A 25,766-nucleotide genomic window follows, 5' to 3' on the forward strand; every position below is an offset into this window, starting at 1 on the left:
TACCCTATAATTCCACGGAACTCCTTGTAAGTTGCTGCAAATTTGCTTAAGTTAATGGGATTATTCTGAAGCTATCTGATCATCCTCGAAGTACTCGGAACTTCGCTGAATATCATTAAACTATCTAGAAATATCTAAATTTAGTTCTCTGGAATTTCTAGAATATATCACTGCTTGCTAAAAGTTCTCTCTTTTTTTATTAATGGAACTTCGTTTATGTCTTCTAACCATCTAAGCTAAATTTTCACATTTTTGAAGTTCTTGAAATCTCCATGATATGACACCCTTAAAATATTATCACGTTCTCCGGATGTTCATAAAATTCTCTCGGAGCTTTGCTGAGGTTTTCGGAAATTCACTGAGCTTCTCGAAACTTTTTTAAGGTTTCTAATATTTCCTTGAAATTATTTGAACGACCCTTTGATTCTCTGATTTGTCTTGATGTTCTCGAAGCTTAAATTTGTACATGGAATACGAAACTTCAAGACATTGAATATTTTTAGACTTTGGACATACTTACTTGGAAAACTGAGGTAATTTTATCCAGAAAAATTAATAGACATCCATACATAGAGAAAGACGATTAAACGTCACAACGTAAAGAATAATTAATCTTGAAATAAATTTACGCTAAAAAAGTTGAAAATAGTTAGACTTTTTAGCAACTGACTTGAAAAAAGTAACCAAGTCACTAAAAAGTGACTCGCTACCAGCCCTGCCTCTGAACAGCAGCACTATTTTCCAACCATCGGTGACCGCAAAACTTTAACGGGAATATGGTTGATCCAGATTACATCGTGATAAACGCTCGTCTTACTGGTACATCTTTGAAGATAGTGTAGATACCACGCAAATATTGGACAACATCCCAACTGCGAACACTATCCTTGAAGCGATCGTCAATGAAAAACTATTCAATCAGATCAAAAACAGAATCACTAACATGCAACATGGTTTCTTAAAGGACGATCAACGAACAAATTTACTTAAACTCGTCAACTATTCTTTGGTTGCAATGGATAATGGAAACCATGTAGAAGCACTCTATACCGATTATTGCAAAGCATTTGATCGTATTGATATACCCATGCTTCTTTTCAAATTACAAAAAATAGGAATTGAACCTGGACTTCTCAAATGGCTTGAGTCATATTTAACTAATCGCCAACAAATAGTTAGATTCAAAGGTGAAAAATCAAACCCTATCACTGTTACTTCTGGAGTCCCCCAAGGCTCGCATCTAGGCCTTCTTTTGTTTATTTTATTTGTAAACGACATCTCCTTTATTCTTAAAAACATAAAAGTTTTAATCTATGCGGATGACATGAAACTCTTTCTAGAAATAAGAAATAAAGAAGATATACAGACATAGGTACCAGATTGAAATAAACTTATTCTATGTTTGGTGTAACAAAAGCCTCCTGCAACTAAACGTTCAAAAATGTAAATCAATAGGGTTTTCGATCTAATTTCCGTCCTACTAAGCACAACCCGCGCTTTACCTCTCTTTTCTGAACGAGTTTAAACAAAAAATGTAATATTTCTGTCAAAGATGACTTCTAAATTTATTCACCTTTCTATACGTACCATTGGATTTGATAAAAAAAGAGTCACAAATTATTGAGATATTGCTTAAAATATAACACTGCTTCTTGATTCTAAATTCGTCCTACGAGTTTCAATTCCGTCCAAACGCATTGAAACGCCATTAGATTTTCTTCGTCCTACGGATAAACGTAGAAAAAGGGGATTCGCTAGGAGCGCTTCTTTTGTTTTGAGAACAATGAGCGTAAATATTCATACAATGCGCTCTAACAGGATTTATGTTGTAGCTAATGAACTAACGCATCGGAACAAATCTATTATTGATTTGTGCACGGTGAAATCATTGCTATTATTGATCTTTTCTGATCGATAGAACGGAAATGGGCGATTACGACGAAGTAGCGCTCTACCAGCTATTAGTAGAAAAAGAAACAAACCAGAAAATACAATTGTATTAGGAAATCGGGCAGTAGAAAATTGTGAACGAGTTAGGGATTTAGGAGTTATAATTGATTCAAAACTAGCATTCAATGATCATTATAATACAGTTATCAACAAAGCAAATACCTAATATGCTTGGCTTTATCAAACGATTCAGTTACAATTTTCATGACCCGTATACAATAAAATCACTGTACATTTCATATGTAAGATCAATACTTGAATATTGCAGCATAGTTTGGTCACCTTTTTCATTCACGCATGAGGAACTATTAGAATCAGTGCAAAAGCAATTCTTACTATTTGCTCTTCGTAAATTAGGTTGGACAAGATTTCCTCTTCCATCTTATCAAGCACACTGCATGCTCATCAACATTTAAACATTGAAAGCGCGTCGTGAATTTGCAATGGTTACGTTTGTGAACGATATAGTATCGCATCGAATTGACTCAGTAGAACTGTTATCAAAGCTTAATTTTTACAAACCTTCTCGGCAACTGCGAACTCGAAATATATTTACTACAAATAACGATCGCACAAATTATGCCAAATTTGGTCCACTAAATCAAAATATGACTGCTTACAATAAACATAGTGAAGCTATTGATTTTATAATGACAAAAACCAGATTAAAGCAGTACTTTAATTCTATTCGTAAATTTAACACATGACTTGTAACTTGTAAAAAATGGTCTACATCTGATTGACGACAAAATAAATAAATAAATAAATAAATGAATGCATTATGCAAAATAAACAGCTCACAGCTTCCCAGATCTATCAGCTTCTCGCCACCTTTTTGTATCTCTAGCTTCAATTCACATTGGGCCCATCCATGGACACTTGCAGCAACTTGTTCGAAGAGATACCGGCAAGGGCGTCCATAAACGCAGCGAGTAGATCTGATGCCCGGGATCTTCCCAAAAACATTGACGTCATGCACTGATGAAATTTCAAAGATTGTTTTTATGAGTTCCACACATGATTTTTTGCAATGTGATCAACATAATTTTTTTCCCTGACCTACACTAAAATTCCCTGACATTCCCTGACTTTCCAGATCATAATTAGAATTCCCTGACATTCCCTGACTTTCCAGGTTTTTCCAGGTAGTCGACACCCTGGTAAGGAACCCGGTGGTTATATAACTTTTTTTGCTTATTGAGCAAAAGATCAAGGGGTAAGAACCCAAGCCTCGTTACATTACTGATCAAAATCGTGAATAATGGAAACTGGGCGGAACGATTCGGAAAAGTAACATATTTATTAGACGTATGTATAGACAAGTGTGAACGTTTGATCCGGTTCAGAAGACGTTGTTGACTGCTTTCGGGAATGTCATTTCATGTAAATAGCTTATTTTGACCGATAATAAATATCGTCGGTCGTAGCTTGTTGTGATGTAAGGGGCACAGTGGCCTTAGAGCGACCGATTTTGCTTACTGAGCAGAAGATCGTGGGTTAGTGGGCGCATCCCTCACCATCCCTCTCCAAAGGGATGATGGTAGTTTGGTAAAGAGATATGATAAAACCGATTTGTACCTTCCTAAAGTTGTCCTAGCTCGCTTTCTACTATCTATATGCAATTTTCACACTGCCGTACTCTAAACGGATCTATCAATTCTATACTTTCATCTCCTCGTCTATCGTATAAAAATTACCACTTTAGTCTGTTATTTGAAATTACATCTTCAACTACATTATTTGAAGCTTCACATTAATTTTATTTAATAATTCCATTACAAATATAACAAAACTATGTCAACCACTCCCCTTCCCCGCCCCCTCAAACCTGTTACGAAATATCAAAGGGGCACCAAAATATGTATTTTAAATTTTCTAACGAAAACTGATGCTCTGCAAAAATTGCCTCGCTTAAACCAATAATATTCCTCCTACAGAAGCTATGGAAAAGCGCCCAAAAGGGCAGTCAAAACACTACAATTTGATTATTGAAGTGTATGTTTCGAGAACTTCTAATAAACAAAACATCAATTCGTTTGTTTTGGACCAACCTTTTTTTTACCTCCTACCCACTTTATATTTAGAATAGGATGTACACAAATTTGTCTTATGGAACCCATACGCATCAAAAATCATGTAGACAAACTGGTAATTCAGCATTGATGCATCACATTCTTAGCCCACGAGTTAAATTACGACTGGTGTAAAACAAATTCTACAGGGCTGTACAAAGACCGATTTGATGGGGGTATTACTTAACGAAGTGAAGTTTGATAGTAAATAGTGTTAAGTTTAAAGGTGTTAAAATGCTCCCAAAGAGTCATTATAATAAAATTCGAAGGACTAACATAGTGTCGATATATTCTCCTGATTGAATTAACTCTACAGCTAGCAAGCTGTAAATCGCTAGTTGCATTAAAAGTTCTCTACAGGTATTGACATCAAAATTAAAAGATTCATCACCCAGTGAAAAATTACCCCCGGTGTCAACCACAGCATAGCGGCTTGTTGTTTCTGCTCCCATTTTCCCATTCTCCACATTTTTCCCCTTCTTATATCCAGAAGCCTAAAACAAAACCCACCAGCAAAGTACCTTACCGATCTATTGATTTTTATTATTTAATCCAATTTCGCTGCCTTTTTTCTGCTTGACAGTCACACAGAGTACGACTACTGATGGTAGCAGTCAGCCCGGCACTCGCCTCTCTGTAGACATACTTGTACTGGAGTGCAGGGAACGCGATCCGGTTCCACGGTAGAACGAGCAAACGGAATGACTGCCACCAGCCAGAGCCAGTCCACAAAGACCGAAACACACGGACGAGTGGCATGCCGTTTGCTCGGTTTTGGTCTGACCTGATATACCTTCCTAACCTACCGGAGTTTCAGCCCAAGAACGAACTAACGAACGAACGAATTCATGATGACACGCGGGTGGATGTGAGAGGAGAATGAGGCATCAGGTATTGATGTCTGGTTGTTGTAAGCCCCTTTCAAATGTAGAACCTAGTTATATTCCCTTCTGATTCTGCTGTTTTCAGAACAGTTTTCTAGTTGTGCACTCTTGAACCGTTGTGTGGTGGTGTAGTAGCCGGCAGATCAGGTATCAACAACCAACCGTCACCGTTGTGCGCGCTTTTTCTGTATTGTTATGCACCGAAATAACCAGCCAGGCGTGCAATTACTTTAGAAGAGACCGTGAGGCACCCATCGACTTAGAGGGAAATAATCTTAATCTACTCCGGCATCGGAAAGTCGAAAATGGAAACTGTAAACATCAGCCGCCAATGTTCGTGAGCGCAAGGGCTTATCTTGCTCGCGCGTGGCCCACATATTTCCATTTATTATACTCACCGTGCAATGTTCCAAGGTGTTTCCTAATCGTGTTATCGGAACCAACATGGTTTCCTCCTATCTATATGGAGCATTTACCTTGCCTGCAGTCGGTAGTTTTTGCTACTTCTCGAGAGTACGTCCACTTGGGTCACGTGTCTAGACAGAATCCTCCCACTTATACCCGGCAACCATCAACAGGTTCTGACAGCTTCAGCATACACCATTCAGGTGCGACTCTGTCTGTATGCATTGTTATCAGTCATCGCTATAATAAGTAATTGAGCGAACAGGAAACTCATATTTTGTTAAATTGGATTAGAATAATAACCATTTGGGCATCCCCGCGGCGGCCGCGGTCAAGCCGGGTAAGTGCACAGTAAGTTGTCCTTGAAGGTGGACGACTGCTGCTTCGGAGGCAGGTTTACTCCAACAAAGGGACAAAGTGATTTCACGACCATTTACACTTCGTTACTGCTAAATATCAACAAAGTAATGTGTGTCGTGAGTAAAGAATGGATAATTATACTCTACCTACGAAATTATTTGGTTTCTGTGGCGGATTTGGCCGCTGCCGTATGTATGGAGTTTTCGGTTCTTGAAAGTTTTGATCATCCAAAGAGCTCAAATAGATTTTCTAACAGGAGGAACGGTTTTGATCTGATCGAGCATTCTTCGTTCCAAAATAAGTCGTTGCTGAGGACCTCCTGCACTATACCTCTCCGGAGGCGATAGTAACTGTTGGCAAGAATAATTGTCCACGGACAGTACGTCAAAAATATCTTATTATTAAGTAGTAAATCCCCCGCAATTCATATAATTTGCATTTCAAAACCACCACTAATCATCCGAAATTTCCACATTCCAATCCGATTGTTCCCAATACTAATCAGGATTCATCTCTTTCGTGCCAAAGTCCAGAGACGTTGAATTCGGCCATTAAAATCGACGCCTCTTCCCACCACACCATAGAAGACGACGACGGCGGCGGCGGCCTACAAAAATCTCCACTCGGCTCGAGGCGATTAATTTATTTTATAGATATTCGTAATGGGGTATGGACATCGACAAAATTCGAAGCTCGGAAAAGGGAAATTACAATAAATAAAACGAGCCAAAGGAAATACCTAGTTCCAACGATGTCGTCAACACCGTCATTTCTTTCTCCGATCACTCTGCGCCGAAGTTGAGCAGAGAAAAAAAATACTTTGGAAGAATTGGTGCCAATAAAAGAGAAGAGATGATGATGAAAGTAAACAAATTGAAGACAGGAGGAGAACTCGCCCAAGTTGCCTTTCCCCACATCACATGAAGAGCAGCAGTAATAGCGGGACGCTTGACTAAAACAGGTTATCGTTTAAAATCCGACCGTCCGAATCAAGTGTTTGGTGCGCAGTTTTTCGTCTCTTTCCGGAGCCCCATGGAGGAAGGGCCGTTCTCCTCCGTGTCCTCCTCCTGTCGGACTGGACTCTTTCACACGTTGCTGTTGCTGCTGCTTCTGCTGCCGGGGTTGCATGTCACACAAGATTCCCGACAACGCGGGGCGGTCCGGAGCCGGTTTTGGATACCCCGAACCCCGAGCACAAGAATGAGAATGAAAAGTCTAACGGAACTTCCATTTCGAGTCGAAATCGAGTGGCGCGTTCGTTCAAGATATCTATGTTTGTATGCATATGTTCGAACACATGTGTGTGCGGTGAAGTGGACATGCGGGAAGATTTTGGCTATCAAGGTGAAGAGGACGAACGAAAAGATGCTGGAATTTTTGCGCTACGTGGCTACAAAATAACCAGATTCCAGCGTTAGTGGTTCGGTTTCGTTGCTGCGATGCGGAGATACCGCGACAACCATAAAAGGAATGTCGTTTGTTTGATTGTATCCTACCCACGCCGGTTAGGGCTACCAGGCGGTATCTGAAACCATATGGTAACCTCTCACACCTACTTTAGCTTCACATTGAACCTTATCAGAGCATATCGTATCTGCTGATAAGAGCGGAACTTGCGCTAACGTCTAGATTGAACCCTTATCTGACTGGAACGGTGTGCGCTTTATAGCTCGAAACAGCTCGAAAGAATTCAGCCACTATCAGCATACCCGACGACCCCGATTGGCGAACTCAATGGATACCTATTTATTACCGATTTTAATTTCAAGAAAAGCCACACGTAGCATCAAGTGATCATCAATGAAACGAAGATGCCCTGTTTGGTTGACATGGTAGCGTGACTTTGACACCTGAATGCGATTGTGTCAAAGTCGAATCCATTAGCACTCGAAAGCCTACGATCGGTCGAGCTGTCACCAGATAGGAACAAAATCATGACATCATTAGCAAATTGTTGTGGTGAAATTTTACGCATTGATTAAAATCGCTTTCCATGTGGTTTGCTGCCAACGAACTCCAGGCAACGAAACAGGTCCTCTGTCTCTACGCGTTCAAAACTATCTTGCTCTCAGTCGGACCTGGGAAATTAACTTCCACTTGTGTTACATCTATAATCAAATGCGGGGTGATAGAATTCGAAATTCTTCGAGAACCTGTTTTCAATATCAAGCTTTCGAATATTCATCGAACGACATCAAAGAAACACACGGCATTGGGCGTTGCGGGAATTCGTCGTAGAAACGCCGATTTTATGGTACACAGGTACAATAAATCGGAACCGAAACGGAGGAGATGTTTATGTCGCGATCGCGAGCAGATACAGATACGAAAACAATTCGCCTACCCAACAACGTGACATCAGTGTGCTAATTAGGAAGCGGAACGTGCCTGCTGCCTGGTTGGTTGCATAGGATGTTCAGCTCGAACGTGCTGGTTAGAACACAGGAGATGTGAAGTTCATTTTTATATCAACGCCCAACTCCCTCAATTTCATACATGGGGCTGACCATAAACTATGTTTCTGAGACAGTGTCGACCCTTTCCCGTGCGTAGACAGCCGTTCAACAGAAATCGTACCCCCATCACCTTAAACTGTTCTCGTAGTTTATGGACAGCGCCCATGTGTGGAAATGTGTGAAGCGTTATATGAGGCGATGGAAAGCTCCACCACGAATGCATATTTGAGTGATTATTATAATGAATGACATCACTATTCCATTCTGCATGAGTGAAGACGATTCGACGAAATGCGCTTTATTATCTTGCAGCTATATGTAAGTATGTTGTTGCAGTAATTGTCAATGTGCAAAGCGATTGATTTCTAATTGCATGCGTCATCCATTGCCACTTGGTTCGGGGCCATCAAACTTAGACCAACAAGCTATACACTGATTTCTTGATGCACATTGTAAAAGGTCCTATGCATATTGACTGGTTTTCTATTTCAATGTTCATCGCTGAATGATTCTTCTTGCTGAAAAATTTCATTATAAGATCCATTTAGCCATATTTTATGGGTGTGCAATAAATTACATACAAACTGCGTAATAATTGAATTGGGCTCTGAGGCATATTCAAAAGACCCATTTTCTAAAGTAGAGTGAACTGGTGAGTTTTGAGATCGATATGAACCTAAATTATGGTTTCTCCATAGTAATTCCCATATAAACTTCAAATGGTTTGTGACAAGTCAGTTTCTCACTAAATGAGTTCAAATTTTGGGAGCCCAATTTGGAACCGTTTGAGCACTGTGGAGCGAAAATTTCAAATTTTGCACCAGTCTAATATGCATGCTCTTTTTATGTGCATGGAAATTCGTATAAAATTACGAAATAATTTTAACTGTGTGTATATAACCATGTCAAAAAACCTGGTCGCAGTCCATTTTTATCCGAAGATATTCCTTAAAAACTCCTCTTCCTTGTCTCTACTGATGGTGCTGCTTGGGATTAAAGGGTGTCCACGATGAAATTGCCACACTATGAAATTGCTCTAACTTTTTAACCGTTGGGTAGAATTTAATGAAAATTTGGGTGGATTTAGTTCATAGTGCATTATTTACATCCTGCAAGTTTTAAAGTCCTGTGATCAAAACTCGCGGAAATGGAGTCGAAAGAACAGCTCGTGCGTGATAAAATCTTGCGCATTCATCACGAGAACAAGGATCTCTCGCATCGTTCCATCGCTAAAACGTTGGGAATCGCGAATTCCACGGTTTCGCGAGTGATTAAGCGGTTCGAGGAACGGTTGACCACCGATCGGAAGCCCAGAAGTGAAGGAAAAAGTATTCCGTACAACACCAAAAATCACAACCGCGTAGTTGGGGCCTTCAACCGAAATCCGAACGCCTCCGTTAGGGATGTGGCTAAGAAGCTGCACCTAAGCCGAAGTTTTGTCCAGAAGGCCAAAACTAAGGCTGGGCTTCGAACGTTCAAGGTACAAAAGGCCCCTAATGGCGACGAGAAGCAGAACAAGTCCGCCAAAACCCGTGCCAGGAAGTTGTACCTCAACATGCTGACGAAAGTTGAATGCTGCATCATGGACGACGAAACATATGTGAAGGCCGACTTCAAACAGATCCCCGGCAACCTGTTTTTCACGGCCAAGGATAAGTTCAGCGTTCCGGAGCATGTCCGCACTCAGAAGATGTCCAAATTTGCGAAGAAATTCCTAGTTTGGCAAGCCATCTGCACGTGCGGGAAGCGGAGTGCACCTTTCGTGACCCAGGACACGATGAACGGACAGGTGTACATAAAAGAGTGCCTCCAGAAGCGGCTGCTTCCTCTCCTGAAGGCCCACAACGTCCCAACAATCTTCTGGCCGGATTTGGCCTCATGCCACTACTCCAAGGACGTGCTGAAGTGGTATGCGGACAATAAGGTCAATTTCGTGCCGAAAATGTTCAACCCTCCCAACACTCCGGAGCTCCGCTCCATCGAGAAGTACTGGGCGATTATGAAGCAGCACCTTCTTAAACGACCTAAGGTAGTGAAGACAGTCGAGGAACTGAAGAAAGTATGGGTTTACATGCAAAAAACGGTTGATTCACAGGTTGTGCAGAATCTTATGGCCGGGGTTAAGGCCAAGGTGCGGGCATTTGCGTATGGACTGTAAATAAAATACGAGTTAAATGGTAAAATGAAGCTTAATAGTTATTTCTCAATCCCTGACAATTTGATGGCAATCGGATGAAAACTCGAATTTTGCGAATCAATGTTGTGTGTGGCAATATCATCGTGGACACCCTTTAGTAAGGTAGGCAGTGCATTTAGAATAACTAAAATGCCGGAAATCCAACACGAGGTACTGACGACACTTAACAATATTGTGCAATATATTCATGTTCTTCTATCAGGCGATCAACACATTTGTACCGCATTGTTGATTTGTGGAGTAGTGTTGAGCTTAAATAAGTCTTGTGTAATCTTTAGTACAGCTAACTTATTGAGGATGAATTAAAGGGATACAATTCGCTTTATGCACTATTAATCAACTATATATTCAACCTGGTATTAATCAGCTTTGTACACCAATAATCAGCATCTGTTCTTATTGTTCAGATTGAATTGTTACTTGGGACGCTCCGGTCGAATAAATTTCGCACCACACGAAGTTGACTATCTACGAGACGCTGATTAGACCGGTGGTCCTCTACGGCCACGAGACCTGGTCTATGCTCGTGGAAGACCAATTTTTGTTTTTTTTTTCGAACGGAAGGTGTTGCGTACCATCTACGGTGGAGTGCAGATGCATGACGGAACGTGGAGGGAAATGAACAACGAATTGCACCAGCTGCTGGGAGAACCATCCATCGTCCACATTGCAAAAATTGGTCGACTACGGTGGGCTGGGAACGTCTTAAGAATGCCGAAAGCGACTCAATAGGAACACGAAGAAGAAGCGCGCAGAGGGCAAGGTGGATCGACCAAGTAAAGGGTGATACGGTCAAAATTTGGTCAAGGGAAAACGCGTGTAAATCGGTGAAATCGTTTATTTAAAAAATCAAATTAAATTTCTTTTTCAAGTTCAGTTAGTATAAAATTCAGGAAAAATATTCAGTTAGGCTTCCGCTTTTCCAAATCCGAATTGCCGGGCCTTACGCTTGACCCCTGCCATCAGATTTTGTACAGCCACCTTGTCCACCTTCTTCGCCGCAGAAAGCCAGTTTGCCTTGAACTGCTGCTCGCCCTTAGCAGTTTTTTTGGTCTTCTTTAGGTTCCGCTTGACAATAGTCCAGTATTTCTCAATTGGGCGGAGCTCTGGCGTGTTGGGAGGGTTCTTGTCCTTGGGAACCACCTGCACGTTGTTGGCGGCGTACCACTCCATGGCCTTTTTACCGTAATGGCAAGATGCTAAATCCGGCCAAAACAGTACGGAACAACCGTGTTTCTTCAGAAAAGGCAGCAGACGTTTATTCAAACACTCTTTCACGTAAATTTCTTGGTTGACAGTCCCGGAAGCTATGAAAATGCTGCTTTTCAAGCCACAGGTACAGATGGCTTGCCAAACCAGATATTTCTTTGCGAACTTTGACAGTTTCATGTGCTTGAAAACATCTGCTACCTTTCTACTTCCTTTTGCCGTATAAAACTCCTGTCCCGGAAGCTGCTTGTAGTCGGCTTTGACGTAGGTTTCGTCGTCCATTACCACGCAGTCAAACTTCGTCAGCATCGTCGTGTACAGCCTTCGGGATCGCGCTTTGGCCGTCGTATTTTGTTTATCATCGCGATTTGGAGTCACTACCTTCTTGTAAGTCAATAGTCCGGCTCGTTTTTTGGCTCGATGCCGGTTGTAGACGATACACCCAGCTTATTTGCGGCATCTCGGAGAGAGAGGTTAGGGTTTCGTCTGATACTACCGGCAACTCTTTTTGTCGTCTCAGCGGCTTCCGGTTGTCGATTTCCCCCCGATCCAGACTTCCTGGCTGTCGACAAACGTTCCCCAAACACTTTAATTACATTTGTAACGGTTGATTTGGCAACTTTTAGCGATTTTGCCAACTTTGCGTGCGAGTAGCTCGGATTTTCGCGATGCGCGAGCAAAATTTTGATACGCTGCTCTTCTTGCTTGGACGGCATTTTGACAACTGAAGAGTGAATTCCAAAATCAAAATAGGAGCAACATTCTACACACACACACCTTCAAAATGAGGGGTGTTCAGGTTTTTTAAATGCAAAATTGGAAGAAATACGTCAAGTTGATATTGACCAAATTTTGACCGTATAACCCTTTAGAAGGTGTTCTGCGGACGCTTTGCAGACTACGAGGCTGGCGAAGTGTGGCCATGGATCGAGTAGAGTGGAGACGACTTCTTCGGACAGCAGAGGACAACAAGTCCATTGCCTGATTGGCAATGTAAGCTATGTGAAACATTTATTCACTTTCAAAATGCACAGATAGCTCATTTGGTTTAAAATGGCTAATTATGGCTCAAACCCAAGAATTCGTCAATTGGGATAACAAAAAGAGAAGTTCCTTGAATTAGCTGGAAAAAATCTTAAAAACATTGAGTTTCCTAACTAGTAATTAGTAAAAAAAACGTTAAACAGCACTTCAGTTGAACTTTTTGGAGGTTCCGTGTACTTGTTGTAAAATCTGTTAGCGTGTCGGAAGAACATATCAGAAGATCAATGAAATTTTTAGTAGATATGTGAACAATAGGGTTATTCAAACTTGTCAGATGCTTCGCCAACTGTTCCTGGAGCTGTCGGGGAATGGCGGAGATGTTGTTCGAGATGTCGGAAACGGAAGTTCTATGAACTTTTCTTTTGAAACTTTACAAATCCGAAGAAAATTTTGGATGTCCGTAGAACTTCCGGGAAGTCTGTAGAATATCCGAGGTGTCTGTAGAATATCCGAAAAATTTATATAATTTCTGAGAAGCCCGTAGATCTTCCGCATATCAGTCCCATCTTTGCTTGATTTGCTATCCATATGGGACTGATATGCGATTATGAGCAGTCTATGTCCATACAATTTTTGAGAAGTATGTAGAATTTCCGAAATGTCAGTGGAATATCAGAGACGTTTATAGAACTTCCGAAAAGTCTATAGAGTTTCCGAGAAGTGCATAGAATATTCGAAAAGTTCGTATAATTTCTAAGAAGTCCATAGAAGTTCCAAGAAGTCTATAGAGTTAAAGAAAATACCGGAGAACTTCCGAGAAGTCTGTAGAACTTTTGAGAAGTTTATAAGAATATCTGAAAGGACCATAGATCTTCCGAGAAGTCCGCAGAATGTCGAAGAAGCCCATATAACTTTCTAGAAGTTCGATGAAATTCCGAGAAGTCCATAGAGCTTTCGACAGGTCCGCGGATCTTCCGAAAAAACAACACTTGAACTTTCGAGAAATCCGTTGATCTTCTGTGTAGTTCGTAGAATATCTGAGATGTACGAAGCACTTCCGAGAAGTACGTATAACATCCAAGAAGTCAATAGAACTTCAGTCGTTTTGTTTGGTTCAATTTACGATTTTTTTATACATCGGAGGTCGACGAAAATGGATTAATTAATGGATGCTTCCTCTGCAGAAGTAAAGGCTAGTTTGAAGATAGAAGAAATATCAAAAAGTTTGGGAGGATTAGGCTGGGAACTTTGAGCATATTTCGAAAAGAAACTCTGAATAGTGTTCCAGGAGATTCTGAGGAAATTTCCAAGGGAATTCTAAGAAGAGTTTTAAGAGAAGTCCAAGAGCACCTGGAAAATTTCTATATCATTTTGAAGTGAGATCCAAGAAAATTTTGTGAGCTTTTCTAAATTCTAAATGGCATACTACAAGATTTCCAGGAATATTCCAAGCGAATTGAAAAGAATATAGCAATTTATAGTGAGATTTTTTTAAGAATACAAAGATAAATTTCAGATTAATTTCAAGAGTTTTCTGGAGGGATTTCCTAAAGTGTTCCACACAAAATTCCGACATAGAGAAAGCTTCTAGGGACTACCGGACGAAACTTATAAGATTATTGATGGGAATCCTGAAAGCAATAGCAATTTTGAAGTCACTTTGAAATGATCCTAAGGAAATCCTTGACAAATTTTTCGACTAATTTTTAAGATCCAGGATTAACAAAAATTGTGAAGATTCTGAGACGTCAATTGAGCTCAAATTTAAAGGTCCTGACCTTATCAATCCTTTCAAAATGAAGGGGTTGGATTCAAAATTCTAAGATAAATGTACAAGACATCGAACTTTTAAAATTTATTTCCCGGTTGTTTTCGATTCACGGTTCTCCCGGTTTTCCCGATTCAGTGTTTTTTTCAAGATATCTCTGTCTTTTTTGAAAAAAAAAATATGCATCCCCCGAAGTGGCATTCCCCCTGGCAAAAAGTTATTATTGTGTTACTTTTATCCTAGTACTCTGCGCATACATACAAGCTTATACATACGCCAATAGGCATGCGTCGTGCACATGGCCTAAAGAAACAAACACTTTTGGCAAAGAATACTAAGAAAGATTCATAACAGAATTTTAAGAAATTCGAAGGAAAATTTCATGAAAATTCAAAAGTGGATTCATGAGGAAAATTCTAGAGGATTTCTAAGGAAAAGTGTGAAAAAATTCTGAGATAAGCTTTGACTACAGTTTAAAGAAAATAAAAACATTCAAAGGAATCGAGTTTTCAGGATAGAAGAAATTCCGAGATTATTATGATGAGAGTTTTCAAGTAATTTTGAGAAGAATTACATGATAATTATGAGCAGAAATCTAAGCTAATTCTTTGATTGGAAATTCTGATAAAAATTTCATGTTAAATTTTGATGTCTAATCGTACAAAATTCAAGAATTTTTGCTTCAGTTTTAGACAGAGAAAATCTCACTCTTTTTCACTAGTTGACTCCAAAGCTCTGTCATAAACAAATGACCGAATGTAAATGATTATTTTTTTTGCCGGTTCTCCCGCAGAATTTCCGGGTTTACCCTGTTACTTTTTAAATTCCTGATTATTTCTCGGATTTGTTGGTCTGCTGGCCACCTCTGCTCTTTCCAGGGTGGCCACTGAATTTAAGAAATTTATTTCCCGGTTTTTCCCGGGTGCCCAATACATCTTTCCCGGTTCGATATAAACGACTACATATGTTTGAAAAGATTGGTTGCAACAATTGATGTCACTGATGGGTAAGAAACTGCATAGCAAACCGTAAAAACACCTCAATTGTGAAACAACATTATTGATTTTCTGAATTATAGAAATTAGGCTCCAAGATCGGCACAAATTTTCAAATTTACATTCCATAAGTAGGATAATTAAATTTGTAATATTGCAACCAGTTTTTTTTTCACATTATTGTGCTTTAATAATTAAGACATCGAAAAATGTAAAATCTCAAATCTAGATAGAGCTGGAATTAGGGCGAAACAGCTTTTGTAAACAATGACTTCTATCGATGATTTCTAGGAACTCAAGGCACGCCCACGCAGACCAATATATCCATCGGATAGGGGAAGTCTTTCCCACCTGATGAGGATGTTGGTTTGCGTGTGTGAGCCTTGAATTTCTAGGAATCATCGATAGAAGTCATTGTTTACAAAAGCTGTTAGGCCGTAATTCCAGCTCCATCTAGAAATAGGGCGTAATTTTCAAGATCTTATTTAACAAAATGGACTTAGATAACATTTTAGGATACTAACATTGTGAAGAATTTTGATGAGAATGACAAATGAGTTTTGATGAGAATTGCGAAGGAATTCCAAATTTTATTAGAAGTTCCTGGTATGTAATTTTGAGAAGTATTAGTTTTGACGAAACTATTATTTTGAGTAGAATTCCAGGGAATTCTAATGCAATTCTGAAAGAATTTCAACATTATAAGGGGAATTCAAAGGAGATTTCAAAATAAATTAACCCTACGATAAGGAGAGATAACTCCAAGAACATTCCATAAGATTCTCACAAGGGAATTTTGAGAAGAATTTCCAGGAAATTCTGAGGAAAGGTACCATTGAATTCTGATGTTTATTTTTTGCGAAGAATACTTTCGTAATTTCAAAGGGAATGCCAAGAGATTTCTGAAGAATATTCCAAGAGAACTTAAAATGATTCCATGAAGCATCAAAAAATAGCCGTCATGATGGCTTATATGCCCTATTACTTCATGATTGTTAGAGCACAATTCTCGGGCACAGTTGTGACATCGCTCATGAAATTAGAACTCTCTGTTTGTTTCACTGCAGCAAACACGAAGTTCCAGTTACATCGTTGTATATTTTGTGGGAGCCGATAGTTGCGCTCTTGAAATTTCGTACCTGTTTCGTAGGTCTACATAAAAATTTATGGTTCCAATTAAATTCCCGGTTTACGAATCCTGGTTAATTCCTGGTTCTCCAGGTTAAGTGGCCACCCTGCTTTTCTATTGTTGCTCCAGCAGTGAGGTGATTTCGTGAGCGATGGGCGGAGTTGGGTGTTCAATATTCACAAACGCTTTTGGGAATTTAAGGCTACCATTCCTACCCAAGTATGGATTACGCCAAATAAGTGACCATTTCTGCCTTATACGGGTCTCATCAGAACTCATTGTTCAGATGTATACAGCCAATATAGCGAAATATAGTGCCAATGGTTACTTGGGTGGTCCAGCGTCCTTCGATGAGACTTCACTTGATGTAGATTTTTTCACCGACTAACTCGGTTCATGGCTAGTTGTCTCCAGTTTCTTGAGCATCTCACATTTTCTAGACCTTGTACCTCTTGGTATAACTGCCTAGCACGCACGGTTTATTGTCCGACATTCTTACAGCGTGTCTAGCACATTGTACCCACTATATAATTGCACCAGCTCGTGGTTCATTCTTCTTCTCTAAACACCGTTTTCATTACCTAACTGAGCCTGAGTATCCTTTGCTATACACAAAAGACTTCTGTCCACTCGATCCATAGCTGCACGTCACCAGCCACGCTGTCTGCAAAGCGTCAGCGTCTATCAGCGTCTTGTCCAAGGTACACAGTACGTTTGTCAAAGTTAACAAGACCTCAAAGTCTTATGTAGTCCGCAGTAAGTATGGCTTAGGGAGACAATGCATATCTGCATTTCACTGCAGCACTTGTTATCCGACGTCACCAATGGTCAGAGGTACACAAGTTCATCCACCACCTCGAACTCATCTCCATCGCGCTCAGTTCCTCCAGCCAGCAGATACTTTGTCTTCGATATCTTCAATTCAACCTTTTCTGCTTGACGTTTCAGCCTGGTGTTCACAACCTGAAACGTTCTTCCAGTCGTGTCACAATGTTTACGTCGTCAGCGAAGCAAATGAAATCACTGAAGTTATTAAAGAACGTGCCCCGCATGTTAAAGCCCATAACACCTTCTACAGCAATGTTGAACATTGGGATTTAAGGTCTGCACTCTGAAAAAAAAAAAACTGGACACTCAAACAAAACAATAGATTTAGTAGTTATTTCAATCCGGTGCTATTCTTTCATTTACAATACGGGCACCTTTCTCCAAAGCATAGCAGGTAGCGTACATTCTATTCGGAAACAACTATATTTTTAACTATTGTCATATGGGAAAAGTGACATTCCCATTTACATATTTCTTGAATTCATCTCCAAAACTGGATGGCCAGTTCGATTTCGTCAACTGTGACTTTTTAGGCACTTCGAAGGGATAATGCAGTAAATTCGACTGGAGGAATATATGGAATGCTTTCAACTGGATGCAAAGCGCATTTGGAAGAATTATTACTAAGTTTTTAAAGGGATTACCCAGGTTTTGTAGTATTTCTTAGGAATTCTGTCAGTTATTGATGATTTTCGAAATTTGCACACAATTCGCAAAGAAACAACTGCGAATGGCAGGGTAATCTCGAAAATTTATCCCAACCATAGCCGGTGTCCTGCTTCCTCTCAGATGGGACGAGATTGACAATGTACCGAAAACGAAACACGTTTGAATTAAAAATAAAACCCCATCGCCAGCACTGAACCGGTGTGAAAAATACACAGAACCAATCCTCGCGATAATTTTAAAACTACACTCCCACGCTGTGTTTGAACCTTCTAAGTAGTAGCTCAAGAAGATCTCTATGGCTATAAGAAGCTGTCTTCGATATGTGCGTGTGGGTATTTGAAACTCACATTAGTACTATTATTCGCATCTTGGAAAACAAAAATCCGCGATAGTATTTGGTTCATTTTGTTTTTTTTTTCTGCATTGACGTTTTACTTTTATTCGCTAAAAAGGGGTTCCACACCCCAATCGTTTGTTGAGGATAGTGTATGTATGTAAATAATGCAACATGTCGAGTAAAGGTAGGCACGTAGTACTACCAAAAGCAAGTTCAAGGTTACAACAACGTGACAAGAATAAAGTTCGTAGATGTTTTAGGATGTTGGGTGAGGCAAATTTTCAGTATTCCTAAATATTAATAACCCTTACCTGTTTGTGTAGCCGGATGGATGCCTATCCTTTTTATCCACCTAATTAGCGTATGCACACACTAATTATTAATGCAGCAATTTGATATCCAGTAATCCCTTGCGGTAGCTATAATCCTTTTTCACTGTCGATTTGGGTTCTGTTTTTAGACAACCTAAACACTGCACACTATTACAGAAAAATAAATGACGAGACACCTGTATTAGAACAAGTTCAGTAGAACTTAACAACTAAATTCCTAGTTACTAATTCACTTTTTTTGAAACAAAATTTTAAACAATAACATAAACAAAAATATTGTTAATTTTCTCAAAATAAGACGTCAAAATGGATGACGTTTTAAATGATTTCCCATTACTGCCGTTTTTCCCCCATTTCAAGCATTCGATGGAGATTTTCGTTAACTGCTTTGGGCGATGATGACCTAGCAGTAGCACCAAGTAAAAAGCTCTCGCACACACATTCAGCGGAATTCTGCGACCACGACGACAAAAAATTACTGCTGTTTTTTTTTCGTCCACTGACTGGTAAACTCGCTCTTACTGCGCTGCTATTGAAGCAGTTTTGCTGGCTGCTGCCGGGGAATGTTTCCAAGAGTAAAAGTGCGTTCTTTTATGTAATCGTGTGCGAAATTCCTTCACCGTCGAAAATAACTACTTTGCTCTCGTGTTTCGGGTGTTTTCCCCGCACTGACCAACAACAACTGCTTTTCCTCGAATTTCTCGACCAGAACTTCCTAATTCAATTTGCACAAAGTTTTCCAACAGGAACAGCCCATCTCGTTGCGCACTCTCTTGCACTAGCGCAAAAACACATACCGATATGAACAGGGGGCTGATGATCAAAGTGGTTCCCCCCAGAGCAGTCCTTGTTTATCAAACACACCCACGAAATTTTCCGATATCAAAACAGAACGCACCTTGATTAAAAAAAAAAAATCAAAATCTTCCAATCGCATTCGGAACGACAATCTTTCACTACTTTTTTACGTCGACTCAAAATCGCGTTTAGCCACTACACTCTCTTGACACTCTTGTTCATCAAAATTCCTATGCACGCACACTCTTCCAAACCGTTTGTATGAGGTGTGTACTCACAGCAGAGGAAAAAGAACAGGAAAATACAAAACAACCCGGGATTATGATGTGGGAGACCGTCGTCACAACCGCGTTTGCACCAAACTTGCGTCGTGGTCAAGATTCAGCTAATCACTGAGCGAGCACTGAACGGGGAAAAACGAACGGATACTGCTGCTGCTGGTTGTCTGACTGGTCGCCGCCGCTGGCTGCCTGCAGGAGAACCGTTGGATCGCGACCGAGCACAACCACAACGAAAGTTTGTGTTGTCAGTCAGCGGGCCAAGTGTCAACAAAGAGGCGCTGAACTGGAATTTCTGATCGAGGGGTGCTCTTTTTCAGTCGATGAGGAAGATATACAGTTCAGTCATTATTAGCCGGATTTCATTGAACTGAACATTATAAAATATATTGTTTCTCGATGGATTTAAATTCACGACTCCCGACATTTCCCTACTTGGCTGTACACACACATTGAGTTCAAAAATTATACAAACAGATAAGTAAATTAATAACTGATCGTCGGAGAAAGCAATGTTCGAAAACTTATATGTCAGGCATAACATTTGGTAACGGCACAAAAGCATTTGTAAACAAACTTTCTAAGGCCCTTTACACGTGAACCAAAGTACACCCACGCAAACCAACAACATCATCGGATAGGGGCAACTATCACCCTTCCGAAAGTGGTATTGGTTTGCGTGGGCGTACTTTGGTTCGCGTGTAAAGGGCCTTAGAAAGTTTGTTTACAAATGCTTTTGTGCCGTTATCAAATGATATGCCTGATGTTTGAAATGCTTCAGTCAGTTGGATCTATTTCCAAACAATATCAATGATCAACATAGCTCGGGAGCTCCATATCGACTGAGAAATTTAACATTTTCTCCGTCGACGGATTGCATTAAATGAAAATTAACTTTAAATCTTTATAACAAAAAAATCAATAAAAAAAAATAAACAGTGTTCCTTTAACGCAAGGAAAACAATAATAACAAATTCAAATAACATTATCTTCTAGAACGACAAAGAGTATGTATCCCTCTCGAACTGGATCTCATGTGCCACCACATAGCCCAACGTCGCCTGTTGTCTGGTCAGCGTTTCAACAACATTCTTGGTATCTGTTACGAAAAAAAATTACAACCACGTTTGTAGCACTAATAGCATATGCAAGCTTACCTTTGATGGTGCAAGTATGTGCCGCACAGGGAAAAGCTAGCTCCTCCGGCAGACTACGGATCGATTCGCGCTTGACCAATGTCATGTTGCCATAATCGATCAATTGCACCACGAATGCGTGCTTTGCTGGTTGGGTCTGCAAGCATACCGCTCGGTACCACATCTTGTCGTCATCGAACACGGCAATGCACAACTCGTCCAATCTACAAAGTACCGTATACAAATTCAAGTGTACCTAAACACAATATCCTACTTACTTCGGACAGTATCCGTCACCCCCACATGTGGCAGCCACTCTGTTGACCTCATCGATCAGGGTGGTGTATCGTTTTATGTTCTCTTCCGTCAACTCGCAGACGGTGAGTAAGCCCTGAGCAAGAGCACCATCATCCAGGATGGTCAACTTGACGCCACTTTTTCCCACAGGCAGCGCGACCAGTTTCAGGTCGTTGATAGTGAAAACCGCCAGTGCAACAGATACTTCGGTCATTTGACGATCTTCATGAGTCTTCCGGTCCTGTTCGTGTCCTTCGGCAACTACCTGTTCTGTTTCGTGCTCCCGTTTGTGTGTGACTGCTTGTTCAACCTCGCGAACCTTTTTGTCATGGTGCTCCGAAAGAATCGTAGCCAGCGAACGATTCGTGTTCACATCGAGCAACTTCACTCCGTAAATGTACGATCCGCCTTCGAACTGCATCCTGAACTCACGCTGCTCGGATCTGAAGGCATCCAATTGATCAAGAACGCAAGCCTGATCTTTGATTGCGGACACGTTCATATCTAGAATATGCACTTTTACGGTGTAAACGGGCAGGTTATTCACGAACCCATTGGATTCGAACAGCTTTTGCAAAACAGTCTTCGTGATGTTTCCACTGTCGAGGTCCAAGAGTTCCACTTCCGTCGTAGATACATTGGAAAGGACTAATGCTCGGTACGGTATCATGAGATCATCCACAGCAACGATTACGTCCTTCACATTCGGAGCCGTGGTCAAGCGTTTTAAGGTCGGCAACACCGTCTGCAGTAGCCCAGTATAGATATTGATAATATCTCTGGGACAGACGACTATGGTGCTTACATCGAAAGTGAATGAAATTCTTACAATGCTTTTGTCCTGTGGAATATGAGGCCAAAAGTTTAATCCAGCTTTCTTCAGATCGCATTCAAAGTCCATAAAGTCTACTTCCGCAAGTATACGTTTCCCTTCAGAATCCTTCATGGTACACTTCATCTTTTGTAGCGCCTTTTTGTATGACAACCGCTCAAATGTGAACTCAAAGCTTGGCATATAGCACATCCGTTTAAAGTCCAGCTCATTCGTAACCACCTTGCCTACATCCATCTTCAACACGAGCCAAGGCTTGTGCTTGTACTTTTCCGGCAGCCTGCGAACATCCTGCGCCCTTACCAACTCCATCGTTCCATTGTCGATGGTGAAAACCAACCGGTAACCTTCGTGTTGCTCGATGATCATCGCTCGCGACCAACCGACTTCGGATAGTTCCACACAGACGAGATCTCCCACTTTTGAATTATCTGCCAACGGAAACATGGTAGCTACTTTCGGTAACTGTGTGTGCAAATTTTTTATGATTGGCATCGTCGGTTCAGATGCAAGCAAAACTAGCGCTTTCCGAGAAGAAAAAGTGGCCACGATTCTACCCTCTCCGACTGTCGTGTTCCCAAGCCAATGTAACAAACTCAAACGCGTCTGATCCATATCTACAATCTTCCGATCGCTCTCCGACCGAATGATAATAATCCGAATTACTTCGGTTAGCTCAAGAGGTCGATTCAGATTCTGAATCTCGATAAGAAATGCAAACGCACGAAGATTCTTCATCAGCGGAAGCGGAGCACGTAGATCGGCAGTCGGCAGAATCAATTCGTTTCCGTAGTCGATCAGTCGAATTTTGACCAGAGACTTAACCGAGTCAATCTGAAAAATCAGTCAATACCATTACACATTAGTTTCGGCAACACGCTACCGTCTTCATAAGCTCAACGCACGATACATACCTTTTCCAAAATCACCACCCGGTAGTAGAAACCCTCATACGGAGCCGTATAGATATCATCCACCAGTATATCATCGTACCTAATCGATTTGCCTTCCGGATTAACCTGACCATTGATGTCACGCAGCAGTTTGTCGCACTGAGTCTCGTGGTCTGCCAAAATTACCCAACATCGCTTCGGTTGATCCGCCGGAACGCACTGGACGACAACTCCGAACATCTCCCCTTCTGACTTTTCCAGCGGGAAATGCAACATCCACGTTTTACACTGCTTGTTAGTCGACTCAACGACACGGTCTGCCTTATCCACCTTCTTGTGTTGTTTGAGCATTTCCAGTTTCAACTTTGCCGACATTTGAGGTGTATTCGCTGCGCACTCCGCCGGTCTTAGGTCCTCAATCGCGTTTTTCTGATAACTATCTTTGGCTTTTATTTTCACCATCCGCTGTTCGCTTTCCATCGTTACGGTGATGTTGCGAGCCTTCTCAGTCGGTTCCGAAGGCAAGCCTTTTACATCGCGATTTACCGACGCTCCGACGGGTCCCATGTGGAAGTGCGGCCTACGCAAAGGTGTCAATGAACGTCCATTGTTTGCCAGTAGTTTCCGCGATGTTCGCTCGGTTGTGACTGAATTTCTTGGAGGTAGCATTACGCCACCGGCCAATACTTCCAGATAACTGTCAGCTGGATATAACTTCCTGCCGGCAAGTCAAATAAAAATGCATCAGAATTATGTCAACATATTGAGAATATGGCAGTTTACGGAATGTCGACGCAGGTTCTCCTGTGCTCGGACCAGTCCCGGATCTGGCACACGAAGGAACAGTACACCTCAAGACAACGGCTACACACCAAATCAGCCGGGAGATGACAGAAACTGCACATTTTCATCATATTCATGTTTCTCCTTTATTCAATTTCTACATTTGAGAGAACGGTTAAAACGTGAAAACAATTCGCGGGAATTACAATAATTTTATTAATTTGAAAACACCAAACACGCGTGAACAGTAATTAAATTTTGCAGCTGGCTGGGCTGGATTAAAGTGTACACGCTAATTCAAATCTACCCAAATTTGCGTAAAATCCACCCAGATCGGTCAAAACTGAACCTACCAAAAAATGGGTAAACTCGACAGTGAGCATTCATAAGGGCGTATACGCGATGATCGATTCTCTTAATCGATTTTCTCTTTTGTTAATAACTCGCTAGATTTAACGTTTGTCGGTGCGTTTGCTGTTGCTTTTGATAGCCAAAGCAACCTGTTACAACTCTACATTGAATAAATTCTACAAAATTGTTTCGCTTAGCTGTAGCAATGCAAAGAGAAAATCGATGAAGAGAATCGATCATCGCGTATAGGCCCTTATGCATGCTCACTGTCGAACTGTGTTGGGAGCGACAAGTTGACAAATCAGTGCCAACATTTCATAGGGGCGTAATTGCATTTGTAAACAATGGCTTTAGCCGTTGATTTCTCGCAAATAAAAGCTCACTCATGAAAATTGATTGCACCAACAGGTAGAGGAATGTTTCCTCTTCCAGCTAGCATTGATAATTTGGAGGAGTGAGCTTTTATTTGCGATAAATCGACGGCTAAAGCCTTTGTTTACAAAAGCAATTACGCCCCTTTGAAATGTTGGCACTGAAATGAACAACATTGACAAGAATCCGATCGACGTTCTTCATTTGTCAACTCTCGTGTCACTTTTCAAATAGACCAATGTAACATATCCACACGGCGGTGCACCATTTTGAGAAAACGGAGAAAACCGAAGTTGAAGTTCGACAGATCTACAGTGTGCATGCATAAAACGCTGTCCAGACTGGAGAGTTATAACATGTTATAACGGTTGTCAACTAATTGCAACACAGAAACCACCATCAAGATAGCGCTATAACATGTTATAACTCTGTAGTCTGAACGTACTATAAGCATAGAGGTAACTCTAAGACCACTGGGTCCCGAAGAAAATCATTATTATTTTTGGCTCACTCAGTACCAGAACAACGGTCCCAAGCAGTCCCAAGCTATTTCACTCACCCCTGCATGTTCTGCATGAATCCACACACCCCTGATGTTATCTGTCAAACTTTCATAGCGAATCAAAACAAACATAGTGTAGTAATAGAATTTCAACTAGAATAGGGTACGTTAATCGTTTGCTTGGGACCAATAGGCTACTAAAGTGGTGAGCCAATTTAAAATCGTTAGTTTCGTATTGATTGTTGCTATAAGGGCCTATACACACTTAGAAAATATCTCCGACTTCGGTAATATTTTTTACTGAAACTATTTGGTAACAGCAAAAATAACAATTCTTTCGGTAGTTTTATCAAATTTTACCGAAAAACCTTAAAAAATAGGCATAATGTTGTGGTAATCTTTTGCTTTACCGAAATTCGTCTAAAATTCACCGAAAATATTGTAAAACTTTTTAATTGCCGTACACTGTAATTTTTTAACCGAAATATTGTAAATTAGGACAACGTTTTACCGAACTATCCGTAACTCAGCTTTACCTTGTCAGCCATTTTTATTCTCATATTTCACGTCAACTGCTGCTTCGAGAAGTTCTTTTTTAAATAAAAGGGAAAAAAAACAGTGAAAAAACCATGGAAGCTATATTTAATGATCTGCATCAGCTGGATGAACGTCTGGTACACATTTTCCGTAAGTAATACACTTGCATTTGTCTAAAAGTTCTTCCTTTAAGATTGCAATTAAATGTTTTCTGTGCGGGGCTGAAGTTAGTCCCGGTTAATTCAGATGGACGATGACCCTCCGCAAACTGCATCGATGATTCCTGTATTGTACGTAAGAGGAGAGCCGTTGAAAAACAGCGAAGATTGCGTTATTCGCTGGAGCGAATGGTCCATTCTGGTTCTGGCAGAATTGAAACTTGCGTTCAACATACTTCTTGAGACATTTACTG

The 25,766-nt window shown here is 40.7% G+C and overlaps 3 protein-coding genes across 7 annotated transcripts in view; 1 reads left to right on the forward strand and 2 right to left on the reverse strand.

Moving 5' to 3' along the window:
- Positions 1 to 19,818, reverse strand: part of Synd (protein kinase C and casein kinase substrate in neurons protein Synd) — a 100,737-nt gene extending 80,919 nt beyond the window's left edge. The window contains exons 1-2 of one of the 5 annotated variants that reach the window (XM_065227541.1): positions 19,652 to 19,817; positions 18,555 to 18,715 (exon numbers count right to left, since the gene is read on the reverse strand). The gene's annotated coding sequence lies outside the window, so the exon portion shown is untranslated. Of the gene's footprint in view, positions 1 to 18,554 lie in introns of all 5 variants that reach the window. The other 4 variants (XM_065227540.1, XM_065227539.1, XM_065227538.1 and 1 more) reach the window with 4 other exon arrangements.
- The window catches only part of LOC135705731 (E3 ubiquitin ligase Rnf121), a 598,717-nt gene that overhangs the window by 543,826 nt on the left and 29,125 nt on the right, over positions 1 to 25,766 (forward strand). The gene's annotated exons all lie outside the window — the stretch shown is intronic.
- On the reverse strand, positions 20,433 to 23,843 carry LOC135705858 (uncharacterized). The gene is made up of 5 exons (XM_065227711.1): positions 23,593 to 23,843; positions 22,831 to 23,527; positions 21,066 to 22,750; positions 20,809 to 21,011; positions 20,433 to 20,750 (listed from the first exon to the last, which is right to left on the reverse strand). Exons 1-5 carry the CDS (start codon positions 23,727 to 23,729, stop codon positions 20,644 to 20,646), a joined length of 2,829 nt encoding a protein of 942 aa, XP_065083783.1. The 5' UTR covers positions 23,730 to 23,843; the 3' UTR covers positions 20,433 to 20,643.

The sequence above is a fragment of the Ochlerotatus camptorhynchus genome, unplaced genomic scaffold, assembly GCF_037179485.1.
Source record: "Ochlerotatus camptorhynchus isolate MF236.1 unplaced genomic scaffold, CSIRO-AGI_Acam_v1.1 ptg000274l, whole genome shotgun sequence".
NCBI classification, from domain to species: Eukaryota; Metazoa; Arthropoda; class Insecta; order Diptera; family Culicidae; genus Ochlerotatus; species Ochlerotatus camptorhynchus.